The 22,504-nt window shown below is 52.9% G+C and overlaps 2 protein-coding genes across 3 annotated transcripts; one reads left to right on the forward strand and one right to left on the reverse strand.

Annotated features, from left to right (window-relative positions):
* Positions 1–15: 15 nt before the first annotated feature.
* LOC117642195 (low-density lipoprotein receptor-related protein 3-like) lies at positions 16–6,490 on the reverse strand. Of its 2 annotated transcripts, XM_034380130.1 has the most exons (12): positions 6,278–6,490; positions 5,740–5,817; positions 5,492–5,654; positions 5,142–5,398; positions 4,917–5,069; positions 4,599–4,838; positions 4,340–4,459; positions 4,022–4,260; positions 3,743–3,936; positions 3,472–3,656; positions 3,099–3,391; positions 16–2,912 (listed from the first exon to the last, which is right to left on the reverse strand). In XM_034380130.1, the coding sequence occupies exons 2-12, from the start codon at positions 5,789–5,791 to the stop codon at positions 2,763–2,765; spliced, it is 2,046 nt and encodes a 681-aa protein (XP_034236021.1). In that variant the 5' UTR covers positions 5,792–5,817; positions 6,278–6,490; the 3' UTR covers positions 16–2,762. The 2 variants fall into 2 exon arrangements, with proteins under 2 accessions (XP_034236021.1, XP_034236022.1); XM_034380131.1 differs by lacking the exon at positions 4,599–4,838.
* A 788-nt stretch (positions 6,491–7,278) lies between these two features.
* On the forward strand, positions 7,279–22,481 carry LOC117642033 (bestrophin-2-like). The gene is made up of 11 exons (XM_034379815.1): positions 7,279–7,740; positions 18,155–18,265; positions 18,403–18,574; positions 18,662–19,033; positions 19,252–19,395; positions 19,478–19,585; positions 19,668–19,898; positions 19,977–20,220; positions 20,306–20,415; positions 20,513–20,845; positions 20,934–22,481. The coding sequence occupies exons 1-11, from the start codon at positions 7,670–7,672 to the stop codon at positions 21,306–21,308; spliced, it is 2,271 nt and encodes a 756-aa protein (XP_034235706.1). The 5' UTR covers positions 7,279–7,669; the 3' UTR covers positions 21,309–22,481.
* Positions 22,482–22,504: the final 23 nt, after the last annotated feature.

Genomic DNA, 22,504 nt, shown 5'->3' on the forward strand with positions numbered 1-22,504 from the left:
CAGCGTGAACAAACATAGCTCCACTTAAACTTTATTTCATGTTTACAAACATATACATCATATATTTATATACAATAAACTATAATAATTTTACAAACATAAAATCATAAGGTAAAATAAGGTGAAGATAACATCACTCAGCAACACACAATAAAGAATAGAAAACTGAGTATTGATATTTCTGGTAGAATACATGATATTTCACATAGCTAGCTCAATTTAACAGATGATAGTAAACAGAAAAATATAAGCATGCACATTCAGCACAAAAGTGGTAAGTTTCACAAATGCTGAGGACAAATCACAGACCAAAAAATATTTCTACACTACCAACAATCCGAGTTTACAAGATTCTATTTCTACTGACACTGAGAATAATGAGGAATGCTCTTTTGTACTTAAAAATATAGGAGGCTACGTACATAGACTGATTGATGACAATAAAGGACAGGTCAGTAGACATTTTGAGGGGGGAAAACGACTAAAGGTTTCGTGATTATGCCACAAGCCAGTGCCTTACTTAAAATACAGCTAGACAATGTTAGATAAGAGGCAGTGTTGCAGGGGGCAAGCTTTTAAAAGATTGTCACATGTAGAGTTTTTGGAACACTGCAAAAGAAAGAAGCATAACATTGACAGCATTCTTGAAACAGATCATTCATTAGCACAAAAAAATATTTTTAAAATAAAATGGGACAACAACATATACACATATTGAGACTTAAAGATAAGATTCCTAGCCACACAAATTGTTAATGTGATAAAGTGATGTGAGAGTTATGTTTCATTGCAACATGCTATACGGCTACAGTTGAACTTGCCCAAACTTGTCTATAGAAAGAAAGTCATGTGCAGCCAAGAAAAAGATGTTTGAGTGATATCTCTATAGCAATAAAAACTATATCACAAGACCCTTTTCATAGAGTCCAAACAAACTGGATTCAGTTCATACCTCATCCCAGTTGGTACACAAAGATTGGACTAACACAGATTGTTCAAGACTTATTGATCAAACAGAAAAAAATGAAAATAAATTTCATTACTAAGCTAAAACACAATTAATGAGCTTCTAGAAGTAAAGCCGGACTGCTTTCGGCCGACGAAGGGCATACCAAGCAAGTGGTCATAGAGCAATACACACATGCAGACACACTCACACAAACACACATACTGTACACGCACGCGCACACGCGCGCGCGAACACAAACGCACACACACCCACACACAGGTATCATTTCTTAAAGCATCATGAAGGAGACTGCAGCATTCATCAAAGTCAGTCTGCACCATAGTTTTAACGGACTGCACATATTAACATCAAAGATCTATCCAATGGCATGAGTTTAAAAAAAGAATCATGCATTTGTAACATCGAAAGCCCCTGTAGAGAGCACTATCAAGCTGCGCTACAAGGGAACATTTTTTTTCACTTTGTTTTAAGTATAGCACGTCACCAGACATACAATCACAGTGATTCTCCCACATGCATCAGCACAGAAGCACAAATATGATAGAGTGTCAAATTCGAAAACTTTCACTCTCTTTCTTTTACCCATCTACTAACGAAAGAAAAGAACTAGAAATATTGAAGACAAAAGTCAATGAAATTTGGGCACAAAGATACTCAAGTGGGCAAAGATGACACAGATAATACAAAGGTCATAACACATACATGTATTTTTACTTGGCTAGTCACAGAACTTTTTTAAGCAAATCACAAATTCTACCATGAGATTACTACCTATACCTTAAAATTCGAAGCCAGTTTGCCTTGTCACAGTAGCACGAAATTCAAGCAAAGGGGAAAATGTTACCATTTACTTTCCCTTTTCAAACTGGGCAAATAGGAATTTGGGAAACAGAAAAAATATTGACATCCTGATATCTTCTATCAGAACTATAAAACCAAACACCAGAGTGTTGAGGCCTATTTTAGATTTTTTTCTTTTCAAAATGTTTTTTTTTACTTAGCAAGCAATAAAGAATTCAATAAATATGCTACTTCAACTCAGTCCAAAATCTTAGCTATTTGTAACTGATGTAAACCAAGTAATAAAAATAGGTGGACATCACAGCTCACAGCTGAGATTTCTGACATAATGAGACTTTTGACATAAGAGTTCATTCTTTCAAATGATTCTTTTCCACTTCATAAAACAAGCAAGCACAACAATAAAAAAAAAGAGAGAATTTGGTCAAAAAAATTAGGACGGTCTAAATCTCACAACAGTTGCATTTTCTGCTCACTCAAGAAAAAAGAGAGATATACGTAAGTAAAATAAGAGATATTTGTTAGAGAACTAAGCATAGACACCTCACAACAAAAATAAAATTATAAAAGTACAATACAACTAGCAATAGTAGTGGTTGAAATAAGAAAAAAATTTCTAGGTAGAAATTGCTTCCAACCACAATCTTTCATAGGTATAAGAGAGAGGTGAATACAACATGGTAACTTGCCAGGAACATTTGGGGCATTTCATGGAGAAACAAAATATAAATTAAAACAGAAGATAACATAGCAAAGTAAAATAGCAAAAAAAAGTGATGCTGGTATGAATATCCAAACACAATGCTACATCCCTAAAAAATAATGGAGTGGAAATCCACTTGACACTTGTAAGAGCTACTACACTCACAATGCACAAGCATGATTAAATTAAAGCTTTAGTCCATAAGCAATAAGACATTCCTTTTTCACAAAACAGCATATGAAAGCCTTAACATTTTCTAGCCAAAACTCTTCAGTGACTAGAGAGAAATTAGGCAAAGCTCTCCTGGCTAGATGAAACAGAAGGTGTTGGAGAGGGGGAGGTCGGTGGGGTCTCCACAAGTGCAGCAGCATCAGAAGTTGATTCCTCACTAACTGGTTCACTTCCTCTGTTGATAGCTCGCAACAGAGACGCCATGACCTGGAACCAACCAACACATTTCTTCAAAACAGTGTAAGGTGCCCCAAACAACCACTTTGCAGTCTTATTGCAACCCTTAGGAAGCCGCCTGAGGTGTGAACGCTCAGGCACTCAGTTCCATCGAGTTGCCCGAAAGATTGTGTTTATGCAATCAATTGATTTGGTCCAGCTGTAAGCAGAACAAACCTTGACACTCGGTGGGGGTGCAAATTGAGGAGTGGGAGCCGCAGGGGCGGCGGCCTCAGGTCGCTCTTCGGCCGTCGGGGTGTAGGGAGGCAAGCTGCTCATGGGGCAAGGCGGGCAAGGTGCCGGTGCCGGCGTGTAGGGCGGCAGGGGCGGCAAGTCTCCGGGGAAGTCCCCGGGGAAGTCCCCAGCACCTTGCGGCCCTTGCGGCGCTCCAGGCTGGCCGGCGTTGGCGCAGCCTCGCGAGTGGCGGCGACCTGAACCATGGCGGCGCGACCTCCGATTACGATCATGTCCTACATAGAGTCAATCACACATTTCAACAAATATTCCAGATTTGTTAGAACGGAACAAAGTAATGGCGGGGAAGACGCACCACTGTGTACTCTTGGCTGGGACCCGTTGGGGTTGATGGAGTTGATGGCAAACGGATAGACACAAGCGGGTGGTGGCGGCGGGGCATCGCCGACAGCCACGGAGTAGGCCGGAGGAGGTTCCCGGAAGTAGAATTCTTCATCCCCAGGCAACGTCGGTATTGACGGCAAGGCAGTGGCGCATGACCTTGATGGGCAAAAACAAGTTGGAACCGTCAATTTAGTTTGGACCACTTGGGTTCCAAGTGTCGAATAAATGAAACCGAGACAGACCTGGGTGATGTGGATGTTGTCTGGGAGGCGGCAGAGGCGCTTTGGAGCTGCGCATTGCTGCTGCTGCCACTGCTGCTGCTTCCTCCCAGTCCCTTCAGGCTCAGGCTGTACAGGCGGCACGTGCATCCGACCGCGATCACCAGCAGGAGGCCGCATAACAATGAGCCCATGATTGCAGCAGTGATGACAGAATTCTGAAATATAAACAACACGAATGAATTATTTCGATCAGCGACTATAGGAAGGGAGCATTTGAAATCTGAATTCCATCCAACATACCCGAATGCAGCCTTGCTCATCGCTGCCGTCGCCGCAGTCGTCCACTCCGTCACACCACAGTCGCTCGGCAATAGTGCCGCCGGATCCGCAACCGAATGTGTCACGCATGTAGTCAGATTCATGCTTGCAGTGCATCTCATCAGAACCGTCCTCACAATCTTCCACATAATTGCACCTTTCGGACGGGCGGAAACATCCATGGCCATTAGCACAAGCAATAGATTCTCGGCAGTTGGGTTCTGCAAACGAAGGTTCATAGAAAATGTGTGGAAATGACGCAAATATTTAAAGTGTAATGTGATTCAAGTGATATATTACCACAATCCATCTCGTCTTCCCCAAGAGGACAATCCAAGATTCCATTGCAGCGATCGAGGTAGGGAGAGTAGCACTTGCCAGGCTGGGAGCCACACTCAACTTGTCCATGAGGGCAGAAACCTGTCACAACAAACAGATCAAATGAAAAGGATTCATGAGAAATATTGACCATGCCTTTTTCGCATTGAAACCCTATCTGAATCTCATTTCCAACTACATCCTACACTACTATGCAGATGGAATATAGTTAACCACCCACCACAATCTGCTTCATCAGTGTAATCTTGACAGTCTGGAATGCCATCGCAGGTCTGAGAGATACGATAACATCCATGTGTGTAACATGGCATAGAACCTGGGCTACACCCTCCACAACCATCCTCATCCAGACCAGACTGACGGCAGTCCCGATGTCCATCGCAGCGTTGGGTGTGATTATTATAACACCCAGAGTCCAAAGGACCGCACTCAATATGATATAGATTGTTGCAGCGGCTCTCTATCAACAGGATTGACTGTGAAACACTTGCATCTAAACAAGTTTCACTAGACACATACATTTAACTGTAAACCTTACCTTCTATTCTCTTTTGATTAAGTTTAGGGCAGTTTGCCTCATCAGCACCATCAATGCAATGTGAGATTCCATCACACCGCCAAATTGGAAGGACACACTTTCCATTGTCACATTGAATTTCGTTTTCAGCACAGCCCACTCGTTGTCGTGGATCTGGATGAACAATGAAGAGAAATCAGCAATTGCTATCCACAAAATGGTGAAGGGAAACAAGCAAAAACTTACTGAAAGTGTAATGTAGCTGGAATCCTCTTCTCATATTCTGGTTGCCAACAGAATGGAATTTAATATGTATACTTTTGCCAGGATTGTTGATAGTGAATTCTCTCTGTCTCAAGGTCTCATTGTGTCCACATAACTGAACATTGGATGGTGTACTACCAATGTCTTCAAAAGGTAATGAGAGCCAACTGCGTGTGCAGCAAGGTCCGAACGTCTCCATCAGACACTTCAAATCCTGCTCCATGTCTAAATCCCTAACACTACAATCAAGAGAAATAGAAACACGTAAGTTTAAATACAAAATAGTAGGAATTTTAAAATAAATGCCATATATGAACCACATTGTTACTCACACAATGGTTAATGACGCAACATTTTGTCCAGGAGAAATTATATACCACGTACAACTTGTAGAATTTGGATATGCTTGAGGATAATCAGGGCTGTTGATAGTACCCTCCCACTTCTTGAATATGGCACTGCATGGTGAAGCCCGTCCTCCAGCAACATTGGCCACTGCATTATGAGAATTCATGTTGTAAATACAGGAAAATAGAAACAAAACTAAGGGATGTTTCATTCTTGATGGAAAATAACTTACCTAGAAATAAAGAGACTACTAAATAAAACGACAATCTATTTATGGAATTCATCGTGGCCTTGGATATTTGTTAACCCCCTGCAACAAATTAAAAATAATATTAATGAAAATTGATTGTGACCTCGTGACTAATGGAATAATTTCCAACAAATATCGAATTTAGTTTTCTACATCAAATTTCAATTGGAATACATGGCTAACCTAATGCACAAATCAAACTCCTAAGCAAGTAAAACCATCAATAAAGCTAACTTGCATTTGCAAGACAGCAATAAAAACATGAGCTCAACAATCTAAACACTTGGACCTTGAAAACATCTTCAGGGCTTGCAACAGTTTGACTTGAGATCTACGAGCGACATTCGAAGAAGAAACAGGAGGAAACGTTGATAAAAAACGAAATACGTCGATGACGTATTATTCCAGGACAAGACTGTGTTATGAAGCGAGCCCAAAAACGTTTGACACTGAACTAACCCGTACTACGTCGAAACCAACAGAGCCATTTCAGGTCACTTCAATCAGCTGCGAGCCTTACCAGTCACTCCAGGATCATGATATTACAGCTGCTTGATGCTTCGCCCATCACAATCACAGCACATCTAATCCACAGACTCGAATGGATTTTAATGAGAGCTTAAAATCTTAAGTCCGCTTTCAATCGAATGTTGACAATATTTGACGACAAAACATGCTTGCCTTGCAGAAATCTTTTTTCCTCTCTGAAAACTGAACAGCTGAGCATCTGGAGCAGTATGAGAAATAGCGCGGCGCGTAGCAGCCATCGCGCGTCTCACTGCAGTCCCAGACTCGACCGTAACGGACGTCACGGCGACAGGCAGACTCTCGCAAACTCTAAATTTCGCACGCACCATCTACATTTCTAAGCAGGGCCGAAAGAAAACAAGAAGTACTGCTTCACCGCCGTGCTGCCGTGCCGCTGTATGGCTGCGACGACTGCACAAAGAAGGGTGTCTCAAAGGAAGGGAGGGAAGTGCCAACCCGGCCAACACAATCGATGCGGGCCTCAAATTTCGATTCCGCGCAGCGAGGGCACAAACCTTGTGGCAAATCAGTGCGAATCGCGCGATGCTGGGCGAGAGAAAGGGAAAGGGGGAGCAAACTTGCCGGATTTGCCGCTGCCATTAGCAGATTCTTGAGTCTGAGGGTCAGCGGCAGGCGGCAGCCTGCTGGTCTGAAGCAAATGAGACGGCGGATATTGGCACGGCGCCCCCCGCCCCCCCCCCTCCCTCGTCGCTCAGAAATCACAAATGCTGTGTTTGGACCTTTCTGTCTTCTGTCGCTCTAGAGAGGCGGCCGCGGGCCTCGGTGTTGGTGCTTCGTGCGGCGCGATGACGGCTCGGAGGGCACGGCGTCGCGACGCCGACCCCGCACCGCGCCTCGCGTCGCCACCGCCGTCGCTGGCTCAGCAGCGCGGGCAGCGCGCCGCTGGCTGGCTGGCGGGGGGCGGTGGCCGCCCGTCCCTCCCCCTCTCAGTTGACGCCTGGCCTCGCCATCGGCAGGCCGCGCGGGCTCGCCTCTGTCTGCTGCCGCTGGCGCGCGTTCGTCCGCGGTGCACCGGCGCGACGCGACGCCGACGTCGGCGAGGTGGAGGACATCAAGCCGCCCGACACCAGCCACGACAGCCACCGATCTGACAGCAGACAGTCCGTCGTTCGTTCGCCGTGGGGTGTCGAGTCTGCACACCGGCAGCAGACGACGCCAGCAGACGACGCGCCCATACCGGGATAACATAACCGCGCCAAAAAGCGAGACCGGGCGACAGCCGGCACTAACCTCTTAACGTCCAACGTGTCGCCGTGTGCGAGGAAGAGTGAGTGTCAAGTGCAAACATGCGTGCGGGCCGACGTTGAGACAAGCAGAGACAGAGACAGTCGAGTTGGTGTCGTCGCGTGAATAAGGAAGAACCATGACGGTGACGTACACCGGCGAAGTCGCCACCTGCCGGGGCTTCGGCTGTTTCCTCAAACTTTTGATTCGGTGAGTAAGTGCGCCGGCCGTTCTTGGAAGGCCGCGGAGGGAGGGAGGCAGCCTGCCATGCACTGCCATGCACTCGGCGTGAGTCATGAGTGATACGGAGCCGCTCCGCTCATGGCAATTGGACTGCTTGAGGCCCTCCAGCTGACTGATTCCGAAAGTAATTTTCGTCGCCCTGTCTCTCTCGCATTCATGGGGCGCGTTCCCTATGGGTGCGAGAGAGCGGGGAAAAGGACTCTCTGAATGAGTCTAGCCTCCCTCAGGGGGAGGGGCGAGGCTGGCCGCGCTTGGAACCTCTGTGAATGCTGTCAGTGGCGCATCCAGAAATGGCCCAGTGCTGGTGGTGGGAGGGGAGCAGCAACAACGTACCTACTTCTTTCAGAGCCAACTGTAGCGTTTGGCCGTGCCGGTGCCTCGGCCCTTAAGCGCGTTCGCAGGGGGTGGGCGGTGGGCCTCGGGGATTCATGACCATGGCCCCCTCCCCCTCCTCCTCCTATCCTATCCTTAATAAAACGCCCGATGGGTAGGCAATTTGTCCCACAATCGGCCTGTAAGTCGGCCAGAGGAGCGACATACCTCCTCTTCCTTCGAGTCTGGATGCGCGCCTGTGTCCTTTAGAGAGGGGCGGTTACCCCTTCATCTTCCCCCTCCTCCCTGACTGTGCGTGCTTGTGTTTTGTTTCACTTTGTCGGCGGTTTTGGTCGTTTTCGCCAGTGCCTGCTAATTGGTCCTCCTTGGCTGCGGCGCCGACGCTGCGTGCGGCGGCGTGGCGTTTGCCTATCTGAGCCTTTCGCGCCAAAACCGAAAATGGCACCGCAGGCCCGCCAAGCCAACCCGCCTCCACTGGAAAAAGTCTGCCAAGCATCCGCTTCGTCTCTCTCACACTCTCGGGCGCACCCCATTGGTGCGCGAGAGACAGAGCGACGAGCACGACACGAATGAGTCTGCTGATGATGGCACTCTTCCCGGCCCGAGCGTGTACGCAAGAAGCTTGGCGCCGATTCACCTGCTGTCTGTCTGGCTCGCCGCTCCGCATCAAAGTTGTCGCAACGAGCGCAACTTTGCAAAGAAAGAGGGGGGGGGGGGGGGGGGGTACCCGGGGGCCGCCGCCCCAGCGCCGCCCCGCACCCCGAGCCATGCCCAACCCGCGCCTCGCTGTGCCTGGCTGTGCCTCACGCGACGCGGCCCCTCGGCGCATAATGGCTCGTCTGCTGCAGAGTTGATCCCGAGTGGGAGGTCGCTCTCTCTCTCTCGCACTCACGGGGCGTCCCGAAAGGCCCGTAAGGGTGCAAGAGAGACGGGCCGACGAAAGCACTGTTCGTGATCACTCGCGTCTGCATGGGGTTGTTGCGTGCCTCCTTGGCGTGGCCGCGCCGGCCGCGCTCTGCACTGTTAAGTGCGCGAAGTACACGCCCCACCGTCGCGGTCACCGCACTGCCGCCGGAGAGCCGCAGCCACTTCGTGAATCCTTGCCCAGCGTCGGCGCTCGGCGGGGAAGTCCCTGCTCCCGTCGAGCCCCGCGTCTGGCGGTCTGGCGACACTCAAATGGAACAATGCGACTCTATGCGCGGGGGCGCCGGGGCGGGGGCCTCGCAGCGGGCTGGTTCCGCACAGTAGTTTGTCGCACGGAGCGCCCCGTGAGTGCGAGAGAGACAGAGCGACGAAAGCACCGGGCCGGCGGGCCGCGGCCCGGAGAGGCGCGCAGCGCAGCGAGTCAGGTGACGACTGCATCGCCGTCGTGGCCGCGCCGAGGGAAACGTTCCTGCGACGTAATTTGTCCGGAAACTGTAGGGACACTGGGCCACGGACACGGAAAGGCGCGCCGGGGAAGAACCACTGACCCGAAACCATTCCGACGGGGGGGGGGGGGGGGGGGGGACCGCGACCATGACTACTGAGCCTCCAGTAGACTCATTCTTAGAGTCGTTTGTCGCCGCTGACTCTCTCCCACTCATAAAGACAGAGCGACGAAAACTGTTCTCAAAGTCAGCCCGCTGTCGGTGCATCACCCGTGGATCATCTGTAAAGGCAAGTCTAAAAGTACCGTCAAAGCACAGAGACACGGCATGAACGACGCTCTAGTCGTGAAACGATTAGGGGGCGAGGCTTCACACTCGCGCGTCGATCTGTTCAATGGGTTGAATCAAGAAGCCCTACGCCGCCCGCCCCGCCTCCGGGCTAAGACTCCCGCTCGCGCCAGACGCCAGCCCAGACGCCCCCGCCGCCCCACAGGCAAGGCAGGCGAGGCGAGCGCAAACAGAATGCCGCAACCTCATCCTCGGAGCGCCCTAAGCCCAGCCTTTAAAACGCGCGGCCCGCCCGGCGTGTGGCGGGGCGGGGCGGGGCGGGGCGGGGCGGGGCGTGGGCCGCTGATAACCCTCCGTGTGATAACAAGCCGGTCGGCACCAAAGCCCTTGAGGAGCCCTAGGGCTGCCCTAGTGCCCTGCGGCGCGCCGCGTGCCCCTTTAGTTGCGGTTAGACACAGAGATAGATAGAAGTGAAGTGACAAGAGCCGGGGGAGAGGGGGAGGGGCACAGAGATGAGATGGATGCTTCGTTCTCCGAGATGGAGGCCAGACAGCAGCATTCATTGAACCCCGGTAATGAGAAGCGACTAATGTTTGCGATGCTACAGCGAGTCGCGGCTGGAGTAGTGTCATGCGGAAAGGAGCGGGAGGCGGAATCGACACCGCACGTCAAAGTCAGCACACAGAGCCGCTGCGAGGCAATCCAGTCTCCATGGCAACGCGCGCTGCGGCCGGACGGCGGATCGGAGAGCCAGCCAGGCAGCCAAGCCAGGCTTGCTCATTGTCATTATTGAGTGGACCGGCGCGGCGGCGCTTCGACAATGACCGGAACCAGAGACCGCGTGGACCGCGTGGCCTTTCGGCTCGGCGGCATGGCGGTGCACTGCGTGTAGTGCAGCCCGTCGTCGAGCTGCTCTCCCCCCCCCCCCCCCCGGGCCGCGATTTTCAGCAACAGTCCGCCGGCCGCTCTCGTGTAGCACAGTTTGCTGTTGTTGTTGTTGCTGGGCATACAACGCGGTCACACAGTCGCACACTTGCACGCCCCGCGTTGGAGATAGCAAAGCCATGCCGCGAAGCGCCAAGCCCGGCCCAGCCCGGCGCGGTGCAAGCCTTATCGTGGGGAGGTGTCGCTATCTTCCAGCTGGTTGAGGTCTTCCCTTCGGCCGTCTGTGTGTGTCTGTGACTGTGTTTGTGACGGCGTCTTTGTGTGCTTGTGTGCGTACGTCTGTGTGTGGGTGGGGTTCGCGGCTCGCGGCAGGCCTTGCCGAAGCCTCGGCCGCAGCCCATGCAAAGCGAGAGGCGCGTGTGGTCGCGTGATGCGCGGTGCGACCAGGCCGATACCGGAAGTGTCCAATTTGAACGCCGCGCGCCGCAACGCGCCGCACAGTGTGGGAGACAGGCTGCACCTCCTCGGCACTCCGGAGGTGGGATTCGCGACGGTTTCAAACGGGCGAATTTTTCGCTCGGTCGGATCAGCAACAAGCGTGTCGGATCGCCACTTTCGCACGTCGTGTGGCGGTTTTGGGGAGATTCTGCAGAATGAATGGATGTTGGAACTAGGCCGCGCTGCCGCACTGCTAGGAATGTCTGGGAATGCGGCCCACTGCCGGCCGCTGCCGCTTGCTGCTGGTTAGTGCGGTCACCTGACACACGCAGCCATTATCCCCGCGCGCACGTCGCGCACGTCGCGCACGTCCGTCGCCGTGGTGGCCGTCCTCGAGGCTCGAGGCGAGGACACGCCGCGCGCCGTGCGTAGCGCGGACGTCACGGCGGCGCTGTCTGTCTGCGCGGCGGGCCTGCAGACCGACTCCGCGAGCCCTCTTCGTCGCCGTCTACCCCGCACCTACAGGGGACGCGCCAAGAGTGCGAGAGAGACAGAGCGACGAAAACGACTCTCGGAGTCAGTCTGCTGCCGGACCTAGAGGCGGCCCTACCGCCCGGAAGGTGGGCACCCCGGCGAGCGGCGGTGCATCGCGGCGGCAGGGCTGCCTACCCCGGGCCTGGCAGGCGCTCCAAAGGCGTGAGAGCCTTCAAAGGAGCTCGGCCCGGCCCGCCAGCTCGTCCAGCCGACTGCCCTCACGGCGCCCCGTGCGCGCCCTCGTCCTCGCTTGGAATTGAATGGGACGGCCCTTGTCAAAGGGCAGGCCTCGGGGCAGGCGAACGGACGGACTGAGAGACAGACAGACAGGCAGGCGACCGGGGTAATCCTTCCGAGGCAATGTGTGCTAAGCAGCCTCGGATGCGCGGTGCGCTGCTGTCGCCGAGCCATTCCGCTGCCCGCACTCATCGCTCTGTCTCTCTCGCACTCGTGGAGTGTGCCGAAGGGGTGCGAGAGAGACAGACTGCACGCGGCGCTGCAGTGGCTGCGCCAAGCAGTGCAGTGCCGCGGGGCATTTGGGCGGCCTTGGCGGGAAATCGGCTCCGCCATGACGGTCGCGACGGTCTTCGCGTGCAGCGGCACGCTGTCGTGTCGTGGAGGAGCCTCGGTCCGGCGCCAGCGCCCGCTCTCGGGCACATCGTTTACCAGCGCCCCGCCTCTCTCGGGTACATAGTGTACCAGCTGGCGCCGTCCTCTGCAACTCTTTTGAGGAGTCGTGGGCGTGTGCCCTCTGTGGGCTGGTGTCGTCGCTCTGTCTCTCTCGCACTGCCGCGGTACGCCGCACAAGAGAGACAGACGGAGGAGTGTCATTCGGAATGTGCCTGCTGCCGAACCATGACGGCTGCCGAGCGAGTCGCGCGACACCGAGCTTGGAAACAAACTATTTTTCCACACTGACGGTGCCGCGTGTGGCTATTTCCGGCACTGGGTTGTATGACTCCCTTTGGTTTCCGGTCAGGTGCTCGCGTCGCCGGGAAGGCCCGGCCCGACTGAAGTCGACGGCGCCGCCCGGGAGAGGCCACCAGTGTGCTGGTCAGGGCGCTCTGTCTCTCTCGCACCCACGGGGCGTTCCGACGAAAACGACTCGCGGGGTCTGTCTGCTGGTGCTTTTCGCCTGTTGCCTGGCGGTGCGGTTCCTCAAATTGGGCGCCGTGATGGCTCGGATGGTTGTGGCCGTGCCTCGCCCGGTGGCTGTAAATCGTTTCTTCTCTTCACACAGATTCCCCGCGGATCTTTGATTGCTCCGGCGGACCGCCGGAAAGAAGTACAGTCGGGCTGGAGAGTCGCTGCTAGAGTTGAAGGGTCAGAGGGCCACCCTGTAATTTCCTTCCCAGCCGAGTGTAGTCGTAGTGCCCGCCTGCGACTCTGGGAATGCTGCTGGCGTGGCGGTTTTCGCGTTGGCACTATAGAGGCGGGGTTGCGGGGTGTTGAACCCGGGCCGGCCAGGCCAGTGCGTCACAGAGTGGAGTGGGCTCGCATGCGGGCCTAGCGCGCCTAGCGCCGTGCCATTCGTCCTGGGCGGGGCGGGGCGGGGCGGTGATTGAAGCGTGTGTAATTATCCGCCGGCCAGTGGAGATGGCCGTCTGGTTCGTCCGTTGGAGCCTAGCCGGGACGGGCTGGGCTCCACAAGACGGACTAGGCCACGCCGCCGACCGCGCCGCGCGCCGCGCCCCGCCTCGGCGTTCGGCGCCAAGGTCACCCCGCCGGCCCGTTGGTCCGTTGGCCCGCAGTGGCGCAGTGCGGCAGTCCTGCGAGCGTCGCGCTGCTGGGTTGCCTACCTGCTCGTGCTACTCATTCCGAGGGTCGTTTTCGTCGTCGCCCTGTCTCTCTCGCGCACCGGGGCGTCCCCTATGGGTGCGAGAGAGGCAGCGCGATGAAGACGACTCTCGGAATGAGTCTGCAGCCCGTGGATGCCCCGGCCGGCTGGGGCAGAGCCGGGCCGGGTTAGGCTAGGCTTGATTGTTTCTGCGCTGATGGGGCTAGGACAGGGTGGGCCAGCCATGCATGGCAAATGAGGTAGAGATACTGCCCGGCGAGAGAGACAGAGTACACCGCCAGCAAGCAGCGCAGACTGATGCCACACTGGTGGTTTCCCCGCAGGGAGTGCCAGAGAGGCAGAGCTTTTCGGAAGAGGGAGAGAGACAGAGGGATCGGCCTTCGGCTGCAATAAGACGGCGAGGATGGCGCCGCAATTCGCGCTCTTCTTCGTGCGCCAGCGGGCCGAGGGCGCCGAGGGCGAGGAACGCCTCGAGGCGTAAGTACAGAGCACCTCTGCGAGCTCGTCAGGCCTCTCTGGACTCTCCGGCTCTCTAGTCTGCAGACCGATTCCGAGAGGCGTTTTCGTACCTCTGTCTCTCTCGCACTCACGGGCCGCTCCCATTGGTGCGAGGGAGGCAGAGCGACGAAGACGACTCTCGGATCAGTCTGCTGCGGCGGTCCTGTGCGACTCTGCGCCCCCTCGGCCCCTCTCGGCCTCGGCGGCCTCGGCGTCGCATCTCCGCAGAGGGTCGTTGGTTACGAGAGACGCTCGGCTGACTCCGATATTTGAACTCGCGGCTGTCATGAAAGCGCAAATTTGCTCTCGGACACTCACTCCTCGTTAGTGCAAGCCAGTGGCGGCGGCTGCAGTGGTGGTGGTGGGAAGGGGGAGGGGGTACTGTAGTGCAGCCCTGTGCTCTTGATGAGCTGCCCCCCGTCGCCCCCTAACGATGCCACGCCGTCTTCGTGATATGAACCAACCCACCGTCCGGGCCATCCTACCCCATGGGCCAGGCCTCCGACAACCGTGAGCCACTCCACCCACGCTCACTCCACCTCGAAATGCCCCTACATCCCCTTGGGCTCACACCACCTCAACATGCCACTACACCCCAACGGGATACACGGCCACACCACCCCAGTAGGCCAAACTCCACCCCTATGGGCAACTCCACCGCGAGTGCCGCCCCTCCTCCTCTCGCCCCTCCTGTGGCCCTTGGCGCCGGCGCCCGACCGCCCCGACCGCCCCCCGGCGTGCACACAGTGTGCCACACACCCCCTCCTCCAGAGCCCTGGGCGTCGTGTTTACCCGTCGCCAAAGTCACTGCCGCCTCGTAAACCGCCTATTTAGTCGCGGCGCCGGACTGCCGCCGGACTGCCGACCTGGCGTAGATAGAAAGACACCAGAATGGCGGCTTGTCTCTCTACAGGCATAAGCTACCGACCGGTGCGTCTCGGCGCGACGCGCACGCTCGGCGCACGCGTCCGCCGATTGGCGTCGCTTCCGGTGGCGGCCCCGCCCCGCCCCGCCGACTCGGGGTGTTAATGCTCGCCGGTCCGCGTGACCGGCTGCTTTTGCTACACTGCGTCGAGAAGAAACGCGCGCCGCGAGTGTACACGCCAGGGTGCGTTCCCGCTCTGAAATTCGGAATGATTCCTAGGAGGCAATTGAAAGGGACAAGGAAGCGCTTCGACGAGATCTCTGTCGGCTTGATAAGGAGGCTCAGCCGACTGAGTCGTCGCCCTGCCTCTCTCGAGCCTACAGGGAAGGCCCCGTGAGTGCGAGAGAGACAGAGCGACGAAAACGACTCTCGGTATCAGTCTGCAGGGCTCAGCCAGTGTCTCGGTGGTCGGCGAGACGGGACGAGGCAGCGCGCCAAGATAGTGGCACTCCATTGATTCATCGAGAGATGCCGGCCGCGCCGCCTCGCCGCTCGGGCGGCCCTTTTACTACCATTAGTGGCGAGCATGCTTGACCTTACGCGCCGCGCGCCTCCGACAGCACACTGGCGCCGAGTGGGTGGTCTATCTCTATCTCTCTCGCTCTCACGGGGCGCTTTCGTGGGGGTGCGAGAGAGACGGGGGCAGTGGAGAGGCGCCGCCGTCGCTAATGTGATTGCCAGCAAATGGGCGCCGAAAAAGGACTCCGCACGGCACGCTGCACTGGCAGCACACTGCAAGGACCAGCAGCATGTGACCTTGTGACACACAGGTCGTACACATCTTGTCACTGTGTCTGTGCTCTAGACCAGCGGTTCTCAACCTTTCTCGGCTCGCGACCCCAAATTTGAAGCCAAAAATTTCCGCGACCCCCAGGAAAAATTTCGCGACCCCACGGGACCCCTCCTTTAACATGCCACGGCGTCTCATCCGAGGCGGGCATTTTGCTCCCTCAACGGGCAACTGGTCTTTGGACCTTCCTTTAGCATGCCTTTGTTACGGAGTGCAATTATCAGTCTTAGTTTGGGAGCAGTATTGTCTCAAAGTTGGCCAAAACGCTCAGAAATGTCTATGAAAAATCGTGTTTTGGACTGATTTTAAGCAGCCACAGCGTCTGATCCGAGGCGGGCATTTTGCTCCCTCAACGGGCAGTTGGTCTTTGGACCTTCCTTTAGCATGCCTCTGTTACGGAGTGCGATTATCAGTCTAAGTTTGGGAGCAGTATTGTCCCAAAGTTGGCCGAAACGGTCAGCAGTGTCTTTGAAAAATCGTGTTTTGGGCCGATTTTAAGCAGCCACTGCGTCTGATCCGAGGCGGGCATTTTGCTCCCTCAACGGGCAGTTGGTCTTTGGACCTTCCTTTAGCATGCCTTTGTTACGGAGTGCAATTATCAGTCTTAGTTTGGGAGCAGTATTGTCTCAAAGTTGGCCGAAACGCTCAGAAATGTCTATGAAAATCGTGTTTTGGGCCGATTTTAAGCAGCCACAGCGTCTGATCCGAGGCGGGCATTTTGCTCCCTCAACGGGCAATTGGTCTTTGGACCTTCCTTTAGCATGCCTTTGTTACGGAGTGCAATTATCAGTCTTAGTTTGGGAGCAGTATTGTCTCAAAGTTGACCAAAATAGTCACAACGGTTTTTCAAAGACACTTGCGACCGTTTTGATCGACTTTGAGACAATACTGCTCCCAAACTAAGACTGATAATCGCACTCCGTAACAAAGGCATGCTAAAGGAAGGTCCAAAGACCAATTGCCCGTTGAGGGAGCAAAATGCCCGCCTCGGATCAGACGCTGTGGCTGCTTAAAATCGGCCCAAAACACGATTTTTCATAGACATTTCTGAGCGTTTCGGCCAACTTTGAGACAATACTGCTCCCAAACTAAGACTGATAATTGCACTCCGTAACAAAGGCATGCTAAAGGAAGGTCCAAAGACCGATTGCCCGTTGAGGGAGCAAAATGCCCGCCTCGGATCAGACGCAGTGGCTGCTTAAAATCGGCCTAAAACACGACCCCAGCATCGCCGCGACCCCTTAAAAAAATTTCGCTAAGGTTGAGAACCACTGCTCTAGACACTCTTTGCAGACGACGGCGCTCGGTAGCGCGCGAAAATGTATGGCTGTCCAGTCTTGGCAGTGTGGAGAGATGAGACAGGTGATCTGCGGTCGGGCAGAGGTACATCGAACCGCACTCACCCTGTGTCTGATTTCCACCCCACCACGTCCGTCATGATGAAGCCGTGGCACCGCGCTGCTCCGGCGCGTGGCCGCGTGGCTGGAGTCTGGCTCGGACTCGCTTGGACTAAACCTTGCGGAGGGGAGGGGAGGGGAGGGGGCGGAATCGATATCAAAATAACCCGCTGAGGAAACTGAGCAGCGGCGATGCGGAAACCGTGGTTTCGCGCAGCAGGTTCGCAGTGCATGCTGCCCGATAGCTGCAGACGCGCGTTTGTCGGTAGAGGGGACGCGCTTTTCGGGTCCGTTCGAGCGTTGCCCGGCGTTCCCAGTTTGTCCCTACTTCCGGTGCCCGTTTTGCCGGCAGGACAGCCCCTTATTTTTCCTTCGACGGACCACTTATCCCTCCCCCACCCCCCTTATTCGGTAATTGTCCGCTGCACCGCGCTGCTCGCGTGATTCACTGCGGTGCCCCCACTTCGACACATCGACCGCAGCGATCGACCACGTTGAGCAGGTCGCGGCGCCCGGTCGCTCGGTGCGGTGCACCACCGCCGCCATGGGGGCTGCACCACCTCCGTGGGGGTTGCGCCCCGCCGTCCGGCATAGCGCCGTCGCCTACGGGGTCGCACCGCCAGCCCGGGGGTTGCGGCGTCGCCGTGGGGGTTGCACAACCGCCGCGCTGGTTGCACAACCGCCGTGGGGGTTGCACAACCACCATGGACTGCACGAAGGCGTGACGTTCCCTCCCCTTCCCCCAGACGGGCACGCACTTTGGCATTTGCGCCCCTCCGCGTTTTGCGGCATTGGGTTCCGGCGCCAGCGCGCCGGGCAGACGGCCTCGGCGGCCTCGCTGGCGGTGCGCGGCGCCCCGACGGCTTGGGGCCCTTCCGGGGAGGCCCGGCCGCCTCGGTGAGGGGTGGGAGAGGGGCCGGGCTCGGGGCGGGCGTGCAGCCGCGCTGCCGCGTCTGCGTTCTCCTGCTTCTCCAGACGACTTGGGGTGGCGGGCTGGAGCTGGAGGCCGCTGGAGGCTGATTTCGGTATGGCCGGACCTGGCCACCTTCCTCACCCTTGACGGGTCGTGAAGGAGACTTAGTCGGCCTAGGACCCTTGGTTTGACCCCTGTGTTTGGTGCTGCAGGTGGCGTGGCAGCATCTACAAGCTGGTATGGCCGGACCTGGCCACCTTCCTCTTCCTGTACTACACGCTCAACTTGACGTACCGCCTCGCCCTCGACAAGGAGCAAAAGATGTGAGTGAAACGTGTTTGATTAGTGAAAAAAGTATAAGTGAGTTGGGTAAAGAACTGAAGCTAGTAGATAAACGAGAATTCTTGGAACGAAAACTAAACTTTTTTCTAATGGTGTTTTGTTCCTTCTGTCTTTCCAGAGTGTTCGAGGCCGTGGTCAAGTACTGCGAGGCGTACAGCGACCTGATCCCGCTGTCCTTCGTCCTGGGCTTCTACATCTCCATCATCATGCAGCGCTGGTGGGACCAGTACACCAGCATCCCGTGGCCCGACCCCATCGCCGTCTTCGTCAGCGCGCACGTCCACGGCCAGGTACCCAGTCGACACTTGCTTTTTGGCCGCCTCCACCGGTCTGCCGGCCCACTGTGCGACGGTGCTATCCCCTCCTCCCGGTTGCAGGACGAGCGTGGTCGCCTGATGCGGCGCACCATCATGCGGTACGTGTGCCTGTGCCTCACCATGGTGTTCTCCATGGTGTCGCCGCGCGTCAAGATGCGCTTCCCGACGCTGGACCACTTCGTGGAGGCCGGCCTGCTGCTGGAGAACGAGAAGGTCATCATCCGCGACCTGGACGACAAGTTTCCGCGCCACTCGAAGCACTGGCTGCCCATCGTGTGGGCGGCGTCCATCGTGACGCGCGCGCGGCGCGAGGGCCGCATCCGGGACGACTACGCCTCCAAGACCATCATCGACGAGCTCAACAAGTTCCGCGGCCAGTGCGGCATGCTGCTCAACTACGACTCCATCAGCGTGCCGCTCGTGTACACGCAGGTAAGGCGCGCGTTTCCCGATTCGTATCGCTACTGCTTCATTTTGAAACTCCCCGGTCGCAAGCGCCTTACGAACTCGGGGTAGGCAATCTGCTGCACGCCTGTGCAACGAATGGCCTACCCTGCAGGGGCCCCGACCCACATACTATTCTTTTTTTTCTTCTTTTTGCCCATTGTTTATGGGAATTTTCTGCAAGTGCATAATCCCTCCGTCCCCAGGTTGTGACGCTGGCCGTCTACTCGTACTTCATCACGTCTGTCATCGCCCGTCAGTGGCTGGAGGTACATCCCGATGCCACTGACTCCACCATGAAGCATCGTAGCAAGATCGATTTGTATTTCCCTTTCTTTTTAACACTTCAGGTAAGAAACTTCATTTAAGTTAATTTTGCCATACTGTTTTTAATTTATTTTTTTGAGCTGGATTATAAACTTTTTTTTTTAGTTTTTCTTTTACATGGGATGGCTTAAAGTGGCAGAGAGTTTGATCAACCCCTTTGGTGAAGATGATGATGACTTTGAAGTAAACTGGATTGTAGACCGCAATGTGCAGGTATTTTCTCACTCTGGATTTGTGTTGCTGAAAACATTTGCCATTATGCTTGACAAGTGTTTTACCTTCTTTCCTCTGAAAGGTTTCTTACCTTATTGTTGATGAAATGCATCATGAACACCCTGAGCTGATCAAAGACCAGTACTGGGATGAGGTGCTGCCAGCTGAATTGCCATATACTGTTGCAAGTGAACCATTTAGAGAAGAACACCCTCAGGCTTCCACAGCAAATATGGACATTCCAGCAGCTGGCACAACTCTCTCGTTCAATTCCACAATGAAATTAGACGAGTTGGCCATGGGTGATCATATGGTGAGCTTGAGTTTTTAATTGCAAATGAATTAGGTTTAAATGAGACTCTCTTTGTCACTAATTTTCTATCTATTACAGGTTCAAGATGATGCAGCTAGTGGCATACACTTCTTGGCTAAAAGCGCTGGAAGCCGTCCTCAGTCCCACTATTATGATAGAACACTGTCAACGTCCTCTAATACATCAATCAACACCAATATGGGAATGGGTTCTGTGGCAGGATCTCTGCATCGTGTAGCCTCTGTAACGTCAGTACTTAAAAGACTATTTTCTAGAGAGCCGCCCCAACCACCACCTGCCATTCCTATGGCCTCAGTTGAAGGTAATGTTCTGACTTTCAGAATTATTTTCATCAACCGATTTAATAAAGTACCTAATTTTGATCTGATATTTTCTTTTCCAAACAGCCGGTAACACTCTTATCATAAGCAATACCGGTGGTCACAGTGCAGGAGTACCTGATGCCAGCAGCTTCAAAAGATCGACTAGCGGCAGCTCTATCAATGTTATCCCCAAGGTAGAGATACACTGTTGTGACAGGGACTATGCATTGAAGTCAATTTTTATATCGCATATTGCGTTTGAGAATATGAATTTTCACTTGTACATTTCAGGCTGCTGGTGGTTCAGTACGTCTCACAGATCAAGTCATTGAAGAGGTTGATGAGCAAACAACAATAACTTCGATGCGGCGCCCCGAGCCGCGGCCCAATGTCAGAGATATTTTCGCCAAGGGAGAAGATTTGAGCAAAGATCTAGATACTGTAGATGCCAGTGAAGCTCTTCTAGGTGCCCCTCCTCCGTCTGCTCCTGTAAATGTGCCCCGTTCTACCCTTGGAGCTCATATGCAAAATTCACAACACACTGCCTTGTCTAGCTCGGCTCCTTTACATGGAGGTCACCTTTCTGTGGCATCACAGTCTAGATTTAGTGATAACTTCCCTGAGGTAAGCATAGTATTATTCATTCAAATTAAGGTATCTTTAACAATGTGTGTACTTTTGCTCCAAAACTCTTTCTCTTTCAAAATTTTAGGTGCTATCTGTCCAAAGCGCTCCTGGTTTCTCGCCACCACAAAGTCATATGGGTAGCAGGGGCAGCCTTGCTGCCGCTCCTATTGTTGATGCTGAGGAAACCATAAGCATTGGTGCGACAAGTTCTGAAAGTGGAGATGACAATGACATGGATGAATTTACTAGACTTAAACGAGCTAGACAGAGGGAGCAAAGGCAGCGTCAGCTTGCACGATCCATCAGCCAACAGCAAGCAGCAATCGCTGCTGTAAGTGCACATCGTCGCAGAGAATCAGGAGCAGAATCCATAATCAGTGACAATGAAAATCTTCTAATGGATCTGACTGATAGTTCTAGAGCGGGTCTTTTACCATCGTCACCACTCCATCCAAACTGAGTGAATGTCAAGGGGGACAACATTTTACAAGGGAGTGTTTCTATACACCGATCAGTTTTGCCACATCTACTTGAGTAAGATTAAGTGTTTGATAACTGGCTGTAAAAATGTGTCAAATTGATGCTTTCTCTTGTAAGTTTTGATCTTACAAATGTGGCACCCAATTGAGTATATGTTGAACACTTACCATGGCACTAATCAATGTTCTCATTCTAGTCTTAGTCATTAAGAAAAATGCAGACTATGTTTTTTAAACAAGTGGTTCATTGTATTCTTAATCATGTTCAATTAAAAAGGCCATTGTTTGAGGTAAGCAATTGAATTTGTACTAGTATATGACAAAATTCAACTCATGTTGAAAATCTTTACCAGTTGATAATATTTTATAAAAAATTGATACTTGTAATTTATTTATTTTAATTTAAAAATTGAAAAGTACACAACTAGTGTGTATTCTGTCATTGTCATTCAAATCACATCTGGAAAGTTCGTGTACATTTTTCTCCCTTCGTGCGTTTGTTTCTTATTTTTAGATAGTTTTAATACTCTGCATTACCTTGCTGTAATTTGTTCTTAACATTCACTGGTGCTCCACACCATAGGACACAGCAACATAAATGTTGCATAGTTGTATAAAATGACAATAAGTTACCAATTTACAACTTTTTTTTTGTTTAAGTTTTGCAATTTTTCCAGAACTACAGAAAAAAAATCTTGTTTCTTTATAGCTTTAATTTTGAGAGTTTTTACTGCCAACTTTACTCACTGTGCAGCCTCAACACATGTCAATTTTCGAATGTTGATGTAAGGTAATGCGATGAAGCCATTCCAGAATCGACTCTGTACTTGTTATACTGTATGTATTGCTATGAAAATTTGTTCACAAATGTGCTGTGATAGAAACTAATATTATAGTATTATATTTAGCACTTAATTTCGGAGAAAGTCCTTCCTGTTGGAAGGTAACATTTCCTGAATGTGCCTAGGCTTATGGAATGTGCAATTGATCTACATGGGACCAATCTGTCCACATAAAATTTAGGTCCTTGAGTATTATTAAAATTTTAGCTTTGTTTTTTGAGAAAATGGATTGCGAACATGATCTTCGTTTATTGAAATGTTAGTTTTGTAAATATGCCAGGCTTTTATTAAATAAAATCTCATCGAAATGTAGATTGCATTTCTCCTTCTTTCCC

This window comes from Thrips palmi, unplaced genomic scaffold (genome assembly GCF_012932325.1).
Source record: "Thrips palmi isolate BJ-2018 unplaced genomic scaffold, TpBJ-2018v1 HiC_scaffold_16, whole genome shotgun sequence".
Taxonomy (NCBI): domain Eukaryota; kingdom Metazoa; phylum Arthropoda; class Insecta; order Thysanoptera; family Thripidae; genus Thrips; species Thrips palmi.